The following is a 13,745-nucleotide window of genomic DNA, read 5'->3' as shown; positions in this document are numbered from 1 at the left end:
AGGCCGCCGTCTCAGACTTTTGTCAGTTTCGAACCCGTGATGAAGATTGCTTTGAAACAAGTTTTGCTAGTAGTAAATCTGTCATCGTATGTGGAGATTTTAATGTGAATTTACTAGACTCGGCAAATAGATTATTCTGGAAGACTTTGAATTTATTTAAATCATTTAACTTGTTTCATCTTTTTGAGGAACCAACGAGAGTGACGGCTAACACAGCTACATGTTTAGATAATATTTCTGCAAGTGTGATGCTATGGACAAGGAATAATAAACTGTTAATTCCGATCACAGCGGCCAAAAGCCTGTTTTCAACAATACTTAAACAGACAAATGATCGAGTAATAACCTACAGACCCGTTACAAAAGCCGTGTAGAAAAATTCAAGGAAATATTATCAACAGCGTTCCTGAGCCTTACATGGAGGGAAGTGATCCTAACGTCCTATATAAGAACCTGTCTACAGTAATTAATCGAGAGTTCGAAAAAGTTTTCACATTAAGAACTAAAATGAGAAACGGTAACAAGGCAAAGTTTAGTGACTGGGCCACGGTGGAATACATAAGAGTAGAACTAGGCTTTACGAACTTTATGAAATGAAAAGTCACAGTCAAGACCCCTCCTTTATAGACTACGTTAGAAAATATTCCAAATTATTTAAAAAAGTATGTATTGCTGCCAAGGCTGATTATCTTAGTAATAAAGTTAAATCGCTGAAAATAAAGTAAAAGCTGTATGGAATGTAATAAATTCAGAAACAGGTAAATCTAAGCCCGTAATTGTCAATTCCAATTAAAAGTGGATGATAGAATATTGACTTCAGATTTAGAAGTGGCGGGTGCTTTTGAAAATTTTTTCTCAGATATTGCTGTAAATACGACTCGCGATCTAAAGTCTTCCACTGTGCTGCTAGTTCTTATCTAAATGAAATTGCGAAGGATAAACGTCTGAATTTTGATTTTCAACATACTAACTCTGAAGAAATTATAAAGACTTTTAAATCTTTAAAACTGAAGAATACGGAGGATCTTTGGGTATTTCTGTTCGAGTTATGCAATCTGTCATCCATATTGTGGCACCGTACCTAGCCGTCATATTTAATAAGTGCATTGATGATGGTGTGTTTCCGGACTTAATGAAATATAGCAAAGTGATTCCATTGTTTAAAGCTGGGAGCTCATCTGATCCTGGCAACTTTCGTCCGATATCTGTGCTGCCTGTGCTGAGTAAAGTGTTTGAAAGATCATGCTTAACCAGCTGCTTCGTCACTTCAATGTAAACAACCTACTACACAGTCAGCAATTCGGTTTCACAAAAGCCGTTCGACAACAGATGCAGCCGCAAGTCTCATGAAGTACATTTATGATGCATGGGAAAATTCGCAAGATGCAATAGGAATATTTTGCGACCTCTCCAAGGCCTTCGATTGCGTGGAGCATGAGACGCTTATCCGCAAACTTCAACACTATGGACTTTCAGCTAAAGCACTTAACCTGGTTAAGTCTTATCTCAGCCAAAGAATTCAAAAAGTGGACATAAATAGAACGCAGTCAGCTGGCTCAGCGGTGAAGCTTGGAGTTCCACAAGGCTCCATTTTGGGTCCATTTCTCTTTCTGGTATATATAAATGACCTGCCCCACTTGCTAGAACAGAAATGTAACATAGTATTGTTTGCAGATGATACTTCTTTGATATTCAAAGTAAACAGGCAACAAGAAGATCCAACCCACATCAATGAGGCGCTAAACTGGTTCACCGCTAACAATTTATTACTAAATGCAGCTAAAACTAAGTGTATAAAATTTTCGTTGCCTAATGTGAGACAGTTTTGAAACAACTATTTCCTTAAACGGAGAGAATCTGAACTTGTGCATGAGACTGTTTTTCTTGGTCTTACGTTGGATCGTAATTTACAATGGAGCCCGCATATTTCTGGTCTTGCTGGTAGATTGAGCTCTGCCGCCTATGCTGTACGAAGAATCAGACAATTTACCAACGTTGAAACTGCCCGGCTAGTTTATTTCAGTTATTTTCACAGCATAATGTCCTATGGTATGCTGATTTGGGCAAGGCAGCCGACATAGAAACTATCTTCATTCTACAGAAGAGGCAGTCCGGTCTATCTACAACCTTGGCTCCCGAGATTCACTAAGAGAACGCTTCAAGGAGATAAACATCCTCACAGTAGCTTCACAGTATATACATGATGTGATATTGTATACACACAAGAATATCGAGTCCTTTAAAAAAGTGTCAGACGTACATGATATCAATACTCGTAATAAGCACAAGCTTGCGTTCCAAAATTCCGTTTACGGAAAGTAAGCAAATCTTTTGTGGGAAACTGTGTGAGATTTTACAATAAAGTTCCTGTAGAAGCATGGAAATTGCCACACAACTCTTTTAAAGAATACATAAAGAGTGCACTTCTGAAGAAAGCTTACTATAAAGTTGAGGAGTACTTATGTGATGATGCGACATGGCCTAAACTGAAAGCCGATGAAAATTAGGATGTTGATGTGTGATGTATGTATTCGTGTTGTGTATGTTGTCAAGGGCAGACCTCTTGAGGGAGGTTTGACCTTAAAGGAGGCCTAGTAAGTTATTCTTTGAGTAAAACAATAAGACTTTTAATAATTATTTAATTAAAAATTGAAGACAAAAAATAACAGGCCTAGTTTGACAAAATTAAAAGTAAAAGTATTACGAGAATCTCAGGTAGTAAGTTCAAGCGATTTTATTGAGAGGTGGTTCTGATTATTCGGTCTCCCTGGCCTACACTTCCCTGGAGTCGGAGAGAAGAACCCGGAGCGAAGAGGCTGGCCACAGCAGGGGGGCCTGGTCCAGCTGAGTGGTCGTCGGTGCCGAGGTCAAAAGGGGCCTTAGGGCGGCAGGACGAGCAGCCTGGACAAGTGTTCCACGCCGGAACGATCAGGGTCTTGGACGAGCCAGGAAGGATGTGCAGTACTCCGGAAGTTAAGGCCGTCAGGGCTTAGTGTCAGGTTAGGCGTAAAGGAGCCGCCTGAGCCGTGAGAGCTGTAGCCGAACGGAGCTTTGAAAGTTGTAGCCGTGCAGAGCGGAGAAAGCTGTAGCCGTACGGAGCTTGTAAGCCGTACGAAGGTTTGTAAGCCGTACAAAGGTTGTAAGTTGAAGCCGTACGGAGGTGCCCAAGTCTGGGCGTATGGAGCTTTCGAGAGAGCTGTTTAGTGTAGTCTGAGCTGTTGAATGTGTGTTTTACAGCTGTGCTTCAGCTTTTAAGGGCGAGAATATTACAGTTAGAATTCCCCCGGTCACAGCTGATCGACAGCACCCCCCTTGGCCGACAAAAACGGTCAAGGGTGAGTTGATTATAGATATATTTAGTCGTACAAACTCGTGTAGTAAATGAGTGTAATAAAATGCCTACTTTTATAAAATAAATAAGTAAATAATAAATAAATATTAAATACATATTATTACGTAAATAAATAAGTCAAGAGAAAACTACGGTGGCGACCTCTAGAGTTCGTCCGCCATTCTGCTCAGAGATCCCTTATTGAAGTAAGCGCCATCTAGCTTACACTGAGCTAACTAAGATGTCAGCGATCGCCTATGTGCATTGTGACAGTACGCCCGTCCCTCCAAAAGAAATTTGAGCCTCATAGCAAATTTCGTTAAAAAAAAAAATACACTATGACATAACTCTTACATACGTCGTCTCTCATACTATGATCATACTTCTACTCTCATGGCGGGTCAACAACAACAGAGGCTTGTTGACCCTTATGTCAAGGGAATAAAATGTGTTAATGGAAGGTGGACGTTCTATGCATTCATAAAAATATAATTATAGGCATTAATTAAATCTGTGATTGGAATTACCATCCGTTCCAATCATTAGAGTTTTGAATTACAGAGGCTAAGGGCATATTTTACGTGTTACCAACCGCACGGGTTCCGTAATTCAAATTTTAAAATACTTTTTAACGAGTTGCAAGTTCTCGGGTAAAGGCTTAAGGACAGATCAATTAATATTATAATAATGAGTGGCGGACCGCGACAAATGATTATACTAGTTTAGCGTGTACCAAGTAATATGTACGCGCTATAGATTTAAAGAAATAATAGTGCAAAAGGGTGCAGCTATTATACGTCCGCGCGGAGGCGGCGCGCTAAAATGACTTGATTCTATAAATAGAACCGTGCGTCTAAGTGATAAGGGAGTGTGATAAGAGAAAAATTAAATTAACACGCGTGCGCATTCGCCGGTGCTAAATGGAGACTGATGTGACGGCGCGCGACAGCTGATCGCCCGTCCAGATGCATTATGTAATTAGTACCTACATTGATAAGGAAGCAAGTAATGCATTATTTATTTAATGTGCGCAGACGCTACCTGCCGCCCGGTGTTAATTTTAAATCTTTAATATGCCATGCACCTAAATCGTTACCAGAAAGATCCTGTAATTCGAAAACGAGTGGAGATCTTTTTTTAGTTATTTTACATTTAACGAACTTTGGTGCAAGTTTTTTGCTAAAGTATTTAGACTTATCACTTAAGAAATACGTGCGCTTCCAGACCAAGTCTCCCACATTAAATTCAGCCGGTTTTCGGCGTAAGTTGTAACGCGCAATGTTTTTTTGATGTGCGTTATAAAGTGAGTGTTGAACTTTATCAAATATATGGGTCAAGAAACCCATGTTTTGTGCGTAAATATCGCGAGGTAGAAAAAGTATTTCATTCCCCAAATCGTTATCAACGAAGTGTGAACCACAAGTCACTAACTCTCTGCCGTAAACAAGGAAGGAAGGAGTATAACCGGTTACCTCGTTCACAGAATTATTTATAGCGAATTGTACTTTAGGTATGTTGACGTCCCAAGTCCTATGGTCGTCGTTAACAAAGGTGGAGACGCAGGATATAATAGTTTTATTGTAGCGTTCCGTATTATTAATATGTGGACTGTACTTTGCTATTAAAAACTGGTTAGGCACCTTGTATTTATTGAGAAATGTTTTTAGTTCGCGGCTAATTAGTTGTGACGCATTATCCATGTAAATGGTTTGCGGTATTCCGTGAACTAAGAAAATGGAATCTTCTAAATGTTTGACTACGATTGCCGCAGTTGCGTTACGTACCGGAAATAAGAAACAATATTTTGAGAAAATACAAGTAACCACGAGCAAGTAACTATTTTGTTTACGACTAGTGGGCAATGGACCGACGAAGTCCAAGGCTAGGGCTTGAAAGGGCCTCGAGCACTGTTTAGGCCTTCCCATTTCACCTAGTGTCGCGTGCGTAGGATGTTTATAAGCGATGCAAGTGTCGCAAGAGGAAACGAACTTTGATACGTCTCTATACATGCCTACCCAAAAGTATTTGAGTGCTATACGGTGATAGGTTTTGAAAACGCCTAAGTGTCCGGCTGTTGGTTCTGCATGATTTTCTTTGATAATTTGTTCGCGTAATTCCGCTGGCACAACCTCTTTCCACGCGAACTCATTGTTAAACCTAGTATCTGACTTAGTAAGTCTATATAAGGAATTGTTTACAATTTTATAATTGGGGAAACCTTGCGGTGTGTTTACACAGCTATTATACAAGTCTAAGTACCATTTGTCTTGCGAATTGAGATACGAGTTAGCAATAGTTATTGCCGACACCGGCACGGATCTTGATAACGAATCAGGTATTACGTTATCTTTGCCGCGACGATGTAAAATCTCAAAATCGAAAGAAGACAATCTTACGCCCCAACGGGCTAGGCGTCCGTTGGGTTATTAAGAGAAAGGAACCATTTCAAGGATGAATGGTCGGTATAAACTTTGAATGTTTTTCCGTTTTCCAAGTAACAGCGCCAGTGTTCTAAGGCTACTAGTACGGCTAAGGTTTCCCGTTCAGTTACACTATAATTCTTTTCACAGCCTGTTAATGACCTACTCATATAAGCGACCGGGTGCTCCTGGCCGTTTATATTTTGACATAACATACCGCCGACGCCATAGTCACTAGCGTCAGTGTGTACTTCGAACGGTAAATCAAAGTTGGGACAAGAAAGAACCGGAGTTGTTACAAGGCAGGCTTTAAGTTTTAAAAATGCCTGTTCGGCCTCTGGCGTCCACTGAAATGGAGGGGCTTTCTTTTTATTAGAAGTTAAAATATTTAAGGGCCCTGCCAGAGTACTAAAGTTGGGAACGAAACGGCGGTACCAAGAGGCGGTACCCAGAAAACGTTTTACCTCTTTTTTTGAAGTTGGTCTAGGATAGTTTACGATTGCATTTACTTTTTCTGGGTCTGTACGCAGCCCTTGAGCGTCTACAACGTAACCTAAGTATTTGAGACTGTCCCTGAAGAACTGAGTTTTCTCAAAGTTGATAGTTAGACCAGCTGTTTTTAATTTAGTTAGGACGCGCAGAAGTAATGTCACGTGGTCCTCGAATGAATTACTAACACAGACTATATCGTCGAGGTAACAGAAAACTTTCATTTCAAATTCGGGGCCGAACAAACTATCGACTAAACGTTGCTGTGTAGCCGGCGCGTTAGTTAGGCCAAATGCCATAGTTTTAAAACAAAAAGTGCCCCTTGACGGTACGAAAAACGCTGTTTTCGTTTTATCCCGCTGATTAATGGGTATCTGCCAAAAAGCTTTAGAAAGGTCGATGCTAGTAAGGAACTTAGCATCTCTAAGGTTATCTAAAATTTCCGAAATGTACGGTAAGCTATATGCGTCCTTTTTAGTTACTGAGTTAAGTTTTCTACTGTCTAAACAAAATCTAGGCTTGCCGTTCTTTTTGTTTACTAAAAGTACTGGCGATGACCAAGCGCTTTCACAAGGTTCGATTACGTCAAGCTGTAGCATTTCGTCGACCTGTTCGTTAATAATTCTAAGTTTCTCAGGAGACATGCGGTAAAATCTTTGGCGTATCGGCTCAGTGTCGCCGGTATCTATATTGTGTGTTATTAACGAAGTTCGACCTAAACCTATCCGTTCGTAAGAAATGCTGTTAAATTGGCTTATGATGTTATCTGCCTGGACGCGTTGAGACTCAGTTAAGTGACTATAGGACATAAGAGTTTGGGAACCCTCGACTTGCTCTGTGTGCTTGATGGCGCATTCGCTTACCCCAATACTATACAAGTATTTGGGGCAAACTTTAAAAATGCGCCAGAAGTCAACACCTAGAATGAGCGAAGTGAGGATTCCCGGAACTACATATGACCTTACAGTGTGAGTTATAGACTCAAAGGTCAAGTCCAGGTCGAAATATCCTACACTATCTAGATGTTGGCCGCCCGCGGCTGTTACACGCACAGAGTCGTCGATTAGTAGTTGATGTCCCCTTTCAAGTAATCTATTGTGAAAATTGTTACCTATAATAGTAACAGCGGAACCAGAGTCGAGCAGAGCCGATACCTCTAGTCCGTTAATAGATACCTTTACAAAAGGTCGCGAGTCTACAATAGAGGGTTGAGGCGATACAGTGGCCACTTTAAATGAGTTAAAAAAATTTGAAACATAATTAAGCCATTGTGACCAGTTATTTTCTTTTATTAGACTGTGATCACTGGATCGCCTCGCCTTCAGTTTTTTGAAGTTGAGGTTGTAGGAACTGGTTTTTTATTATTGCATTTAGAGCAATTAATAGATTTAACGCCCGGCAATCCGCATTTAAAACAGACTATTGTACGAGGCGCTTTGCAGCTTCGTAATGTATGAGTGTTTGTACGACAACGCGGGCAAAATAGTTTTATATTATTATTGTTGTTATTTTGCGAGCTGATTGCATTAACCGGATAGCGGGTTTTATAATTAGAGAAATTATGTGCACTGGCGTTGTTACCTGGAGGGTTTTTCCCTTGATATGGTTGCTTTGGAGAGTTTAGGAAAGACGATTGTTTATTGTAAGCGAATTCTGGCGCGAGCGTATCCGAATTCGCTCGCGGAGGTTCGCGGAATTGGGACATACGCGCATGAACCACTTCGTAGTTATGGCAAAGTTTACGCAAGGTATTTAAATTATCTATTTTTTCCGCCGTGGCTATGATAGTAGCGTAGCACGGCCGAATATTATGTATTACAATTTCTAATTGTTCTTCTTCGGTAAATGGCACGGTTAGCCTTGAGAACATGCCGTGCATAATTGAGAGATAAATCGTTATATTCTCGCTTTCGCCCTGAGTACGCGCGCGAATTTCCGATTTTAATCTGTAGTCGTAATCGTGCTGAGAAAATACTTCTATGAGTTGTGTAGAGAGGTCATGCCAGTTATCTATGGAATCCTTAACCGAACGGAACCAGTGAAGGGCGTCTCCTTCGAATATTTCCGTTGCATGTTGAAGAATTTTTTCAGGTTTTAAATTTCGCGCGGCTAAAAATTCTTTTACCCGTTGAACAAAAGAGCGTACGCAGGTCTTCCCGTTGTACCGTAATTTAGCTATATCAGAAGACATACCACGGTCGCAAGTAACTGCTATTTTTGTAGGGGTTTGCGGACTGAAAGAATTGGTATTATTCGTGGAGCGGTGAGTGACTTGTGGTGTCTCCTCACATTGTTCGAAATCCTCTCCTTCGTTAGTGTCATGAACTGGTCGCAAGTCCGCCAACTCTTGGTATATTAATTGAAATTTATTTAAACAAACATTATAAGAGTCCACGGTAGTGGAGTTACGGGAGTAATACGCCTTAATCGGTGAAAAATATGGTTACACAAGTTATCCGTACGTTCGAGTAAACCGTCATCAAACTTAGCCTTAAGGGAAACTAATTGTGACTGTGCCTTAAGTACACTATCAGTCGCGCCCTTAATATCCTCGGTTACATCGAGACCTGATTCTAAAATATCACTGGCGGGTAAAGAAGCTGATAGTTTGACTATCTGTTTACGCAACTCAATAACGGTATCCGCGGGATTGGTACCTCGAATAGCCACCTCATAAGTTAGTTCTGCCTTTTGAAGAGACAAGTATTTAATTCTATGACAATCCATAGTTACGATTACCTCAGTTAAATATAAGAATACCCGAAGCTAATTAATAAAATGTTAGCCTGTTTGCTAGCGAGCGAAGTATATTGGTCTCTAAACAGGGAACAGACGGTCGAAAATAGAGAGCACAGTTATATTGAAAAAAAAAAAGAAGAGATAACTGGTTCTGTTAACTCTGCGGCCAGTTGATTTTTAGCAAGCACTCGAGTGGTATGATATGAATAGTGTGAGTTGTGTTGGTGGTTTGTGTAGTATGATAGCCCAAAATTGTGGTAGTTTTCCAACACACAGTACCTAAATTTAACTCTCCGTATGTTATAGTGCTAAGAAAATTAAGTAGTAGGACACAAGAAATAATAGTGTTGTGTATCTCCCAGTAATGATCGAATGTAAAATTTAATTAAGAGACCGCGTTGAAGTTAAATTAATAGTAAAATTTGGGAACAAAAATAAATGTCAGTGTGTTTACCGAGATAATGATAAACTGATTTTGATGAAAGATCTAAATAGTGGTTCAGATATTTTAAAAATATAGAAATATCGTTGCTTTTCTATAAAATTGTAGGTATTTCAAATACGTTATTTAAAAATGATTTGAATCGTTAGAATTTCAAATTCAGTGGTTGGCAGTCACTAAATTTAAAATAACTGTTTCACTTGAAGCAGCGGTGAACAATATTAGTGAAAGTATAATTGGCGTCAGTTACGGTTTAAATTTAACTTGATGAAAATTAGTAGGTAGAATTTGAATTGAACCGTTAACGTATTTGAATTTAGTTAATGCACCAATATTTAGTTAACTTTAGGGTATAGATTGAAATTGTCGTTGAGATTTGAATTTTAAAACGCCGTCCGTTTCAACTGTGGCAAGTGACAGTTGAAATTCAAATAGGCCGTTGACGAGAAAGTGGTCAAAGGTCGGCAGAGTATTTGAATTTAAAGATAACGGTAAAGCGGTTTTAAAATTAGAGTGTTATTAAAAGAAAAGAAAAAAACTATTAAATGAACCACTTAAGGGATCTCGGTAACTGAAACACTGGTTATGCCTATTATTCGCCTCTTACGAATTCCTAGACGGGGAATGGTGTTATTCTAAGCCCCGACCACCATACAGGGGCGAGAAAAACAGGGTACTTACTGCGAGATACACAGAACACACAAGATACACAATAAATTTTTGCACAATCACTGCAATTCTAGGCAAGAAAAACGTAACAATCAGAACCTCTCAAAAAAAAACCCACGGGCGCCACTGTCAAGGGCAGACCTCTTGAGGGGAGGTTTGACCTTAAAGGAGGCCTAGTAAGTTATTCTTTGAGTAAAACAATAAGACTTTTTAATATTATTTAATTAAAATTGAAGACAAAAAATAACAGGCCTAGTTTGACAAAATTAAAAGTAAAAGTATTACGAGAATCTCAGGTAGTAAGTTCAAGCGATTTATTGAGAGGTGGTTCTGATTATTCGGTCTCCCTGGCCTACACTTCCCTGGAGTCGGAGAGAAGAACCCGGAGCGAAGAGGCTGGCCACAGCAGGGGGCCTGGTCCAGCTGAGTGGTCGTCGGTGCCGAGGTCAAAAGGGGCCTTAGGGCGGCAGGACGAGCAGCCTGGACAAGTGTTCCACGCCGGAACGATCAGGGTCTTGGACGAGCCAGGAAGGATGTGCAGTACTCCGGAAGTTAAGGCCGTCAGGGCTTAGTGTCAGGTTAGGGCGTAAAGGAGCCGCCTGAGCCGTGAGAGCTGTAGCCGAACGGAGCTTTGAAAGTTGTAGCCGTGCAGAGCGCAGAAAGCTGTAGCCGTACGGAGCTTGTAAGCCGTACGAAGGTTTGTAAGCCGTACAAAGGTGTGGAAGTTGAAGCCGTACGGAGGTTGCCCAAGTCTGGGCGTATGGAGCTTTCGAGAGAGCTGTTTAGTGTAGTGTAAGCTGTTGAATGAGTGTTTTACAGCTGTGCTTCAGCTTTTAAGGGCGAGAATATTACAGTTAGAATTCCCCCGGTCACAGCTGATCGACAGCACCCCCCTTGGCCGACAAAAACGGTCAAGGGTGAGTTGATTATAGATATATTTAGTCGTACAAACTCGTGTAGTAAATGAGTGTAATAAAATGCCTACTTTTATAAAATAAATAAGTAAATAATAAATAAATATTAAATACATATTATTACGTAAATAAATAAGTCAAGGGAAAACTACGGTGGCGACCTCTAGAATTCGTCCGTCATTCTGCTCAGAGATCCCTTATTGAAGTAAGCGCCATCTAGCTTACACTGAGCTAACTAAGATGTCAGCGATCGCCTATGTGCATTGTGACAATGTGTGTGTTTTTATGTCGGTGTATAAATAAGTGTTGTGAAGTGTGACTTGGCAGTGTCCCGGCGCATTTCGTGTCTAGTTTCTGGTTCTGTTGCCGTTGTCCACGTTGCAGAATTTAATTTAAAAATATTTATTGGTTGACATTTGAAGACCTTATACATCTCCATTTCTTTATTTTAATAATTATTTTAAGTTTTTGACATTGGAGGCTTTTTACACCTCTGAAGATTGTATAATTTGGTTAATTAAATTAGTTTACTTGACATTCAGAGACTATATACATCTCTGAATTATTTAGATTAGGAATTTTATTTATTGTTAACTCAGGGACTTTCTACATCCCCTTGCTATATAGTAATTTTATTATTAACTCAGGGACTTTATACATCCCCTTGCTATATTTAAGGCTGTATATTGTTAAGCTTATGGATTTTAAACGTGTATATTTTTAGTTTAATTTCTAGTCACAGGCCCGCGACGTCGAAGCTCCCAAGACGATCCCATAGAGCTTATGGGAACGGAAGCAATACCATGCACTCGGTACCGCTCTGCTTTCAGAGCATGACATGAGTTCGTGTGAGCTAACTTTGGGGGCGGCAGACGTGAGCTTGCCTTCGGAATCCAAAAGTTTAATGGTTACTTGACCTGAAATGTAAATTTCAGAATTAAATTATTATTATTATAATTATTATTATTTTTAATTTATGACGGTGGAAGCAGTCTACACTTCCACTGAACGTAGATTATAGTTAGAGTTTAGTTTTGTAGCTAAGGGACCCCATACATCCCTGTATTATTATTATTATTATTATTTTGTATTTTCTTTTATTTCATTGTATACTGTAGTTTTTAAGTATTTTATTTGTAATTATTTTATGTTGAAAAAATGACTTTCTGCCAAGTTTCTTGCGGCGCATTCTTCTTGGCAATGATGGTCTTTCCGAAAGCGCTGGTAGTTTTAAAAAATGACGTGTAAAAGTGCCCATTGCGGCCTACTTACTGAATAAATGATTTTGATTTTTTTTTGATTTTGATTTTTAGCAATGTTTTAAAATAGATTATTTTCAGTAAACCGAAGTTTCTATGTGCTATTATTGGCAAAATAGGTATCCTAAATAAATAAGATACTTCCCAAAGTTACTATTCCACGCGGACGAAGTCGCGGGCAAAAGCTAGTGTCTATATAAGTTTAGTTAAAGTACCTACAGCTGCTCTCCTTTCTCTAGCTCTTCCACCGACATCACAACACTTTATAGCCACAAGTAAGCACCATAACACAGATTACCGAACCGAAGTCCCACTTCGCCTAGTCGTATAATTCTATAGTTTTGGTCAGCCAGTGCCGAATCTACGCCGGGGTCCATTTACCAAAACCGCCCGCCATTTGTCACGTGTCACTCATCCCGGCGGCCACTAATGGATCTTCCTCAGAATACACCCTCAGCGCTCTTTATTACACGTTGACACAGTACATCTTCGTAACACAGTTTAGCAGAAAATAATCCATAGAAGTGCATGACCTCCAAATGGGAGGTTACTGTTCTGTCAGTTCAGACATGCAAAAATTGTTGACAAAAAAATTACAGAAGAATAGTAAAAAGTAAAGGTTTCCTCACGATGTTTTCCTTCACCGAAAAGTTCATAGTGAATTTTAAGTATTTTAACTATTGCATAAACCTGCTATAGGTTTTTAATAGTGGCTAAAAATTTAATAGCAGGTATAAAAAAAAAAAAAAAAAGTGTAGTTATGCGTACCTACAAATTCCAAAAAATATTATTTTAAAATTTATTTTAACAAAAACTGTTATATCGAACAAGTTTTCATAAACCGCAAGGCTTCCATAGTTTTATGCAGTCTGCGCCTTTTTTTCATCACACAGAATATCCACTGTTTCATTTAGTTAAAACAAGTTTAAGATTTGTTTTGTCTTTAAATTTGACTATCCTTGTTAATCTTAACGTTATTTGAATAGTTTAATCTATCTATCTATAACAGCCCTTATAGCGCCCGTCTTCGGACATAGGCCTCCTCTCTACTTTTCCAGTCTTGCCTATTCATTGCCACTCGCATCCAGTTTACGCCAGCTTGCTGCCGGATATCATCTGTCCATCTTTTGGTGGTCGTCCTCTACCGCGGGTCAGCACGGGGTCTTCACTCCAGGACTCTTCTCTCGCCCAACGACTGTGGTCCATTCTAGCAATATGTCCTGCCCATCTCCACTTTCTGCGTTCTATTTCTGTTATTACGTCATTCACTTTAGTCTTCTGTCTGATCAACTCGTTTTTCTTTCGAATAGTTTAATATTGTATTTCTATTTTTGTACCTGTTTAAATTTGTGTTATGGGGGCAATACCTACAGTTTTAATCAATTAATCAATCAACTCGTAGTTCTATAGCTAATTCTGGCTGGTGCAAGTATGCCATACTGATTTTAATCTGTTCACTGCGTTCGGTGCGAACACGCCCCG

At 39.6% G+C, this 13,745-nt stretch overlaps 2 protein-coding genes across 2 annotated transcripts in view; one reads left to right on the top strand and one right to left on the bottom strand.

The window, feature by feature from the left end:
• The window catches only part of LOC141437656 (cell adhesion molecule Dscam2-like), a 222,385-nt gene that overhangs the window by 128,980 nt on the left and 79,660 nt on the right, over positions 1-13,745 (top strand). The gene's annotated exons all lie outside the window — the stretch shown is intronic.
• LOC141438408 (uncharacterized) lies at positions 5,755-8,967 on the bottom strand. The gene is made up of 2 exons (XM_074102270.1): positions 8,767-8,967; positions 5,755-8,662 (listed from the first exon to the last, which is right to left on the bottom strand). Exons 1-2 carry the CDS (start codon positions 8,965-8,967, stop codon positions 7,562-7,564), a joined length of 1,302 nt encoding a protein of 433 aa, XP_073958371.1. The 3' UTR covers positions 5,755-7,561.

Source organism: Choristoneura fumiferana, chromosome 18 (assembly GCF_025370935.1).
Source record: "Choristoneura fumiferana chromosome 18, NRCan_CFum_1, whole genome shotgun sequence".
Taxonomy (NCBI): domain Eukaryota; kingdom Metazoa; phylum Arthropoda; class Insecta; order Lepidoptera; family Tortricidae; genus Choristoneura; species Choristoneura fumiferana.
Note: the sequence above shows the minus strand (reverse complement) of the source record. Positions and strands in the feature narration are given on the sequence as shown.

Excerpts from the sequence above, each read along its gene's own strand:
- LOC141438408 (XM_074102270.1), bottom strand. The coding sequence starts at position 8,967 with ATGGATTGTCATAGAATTAAATACTTGTCTCTTCAAAAGGCAGAACTA. Across the intron at positions 8,663-8,766 it reads TTAAGGGCGCGACTGATAGT|GCGTATTACTCCCGTAACTC; the intron begins GTACTTAAGGCA and ends TCACCGATTAAG.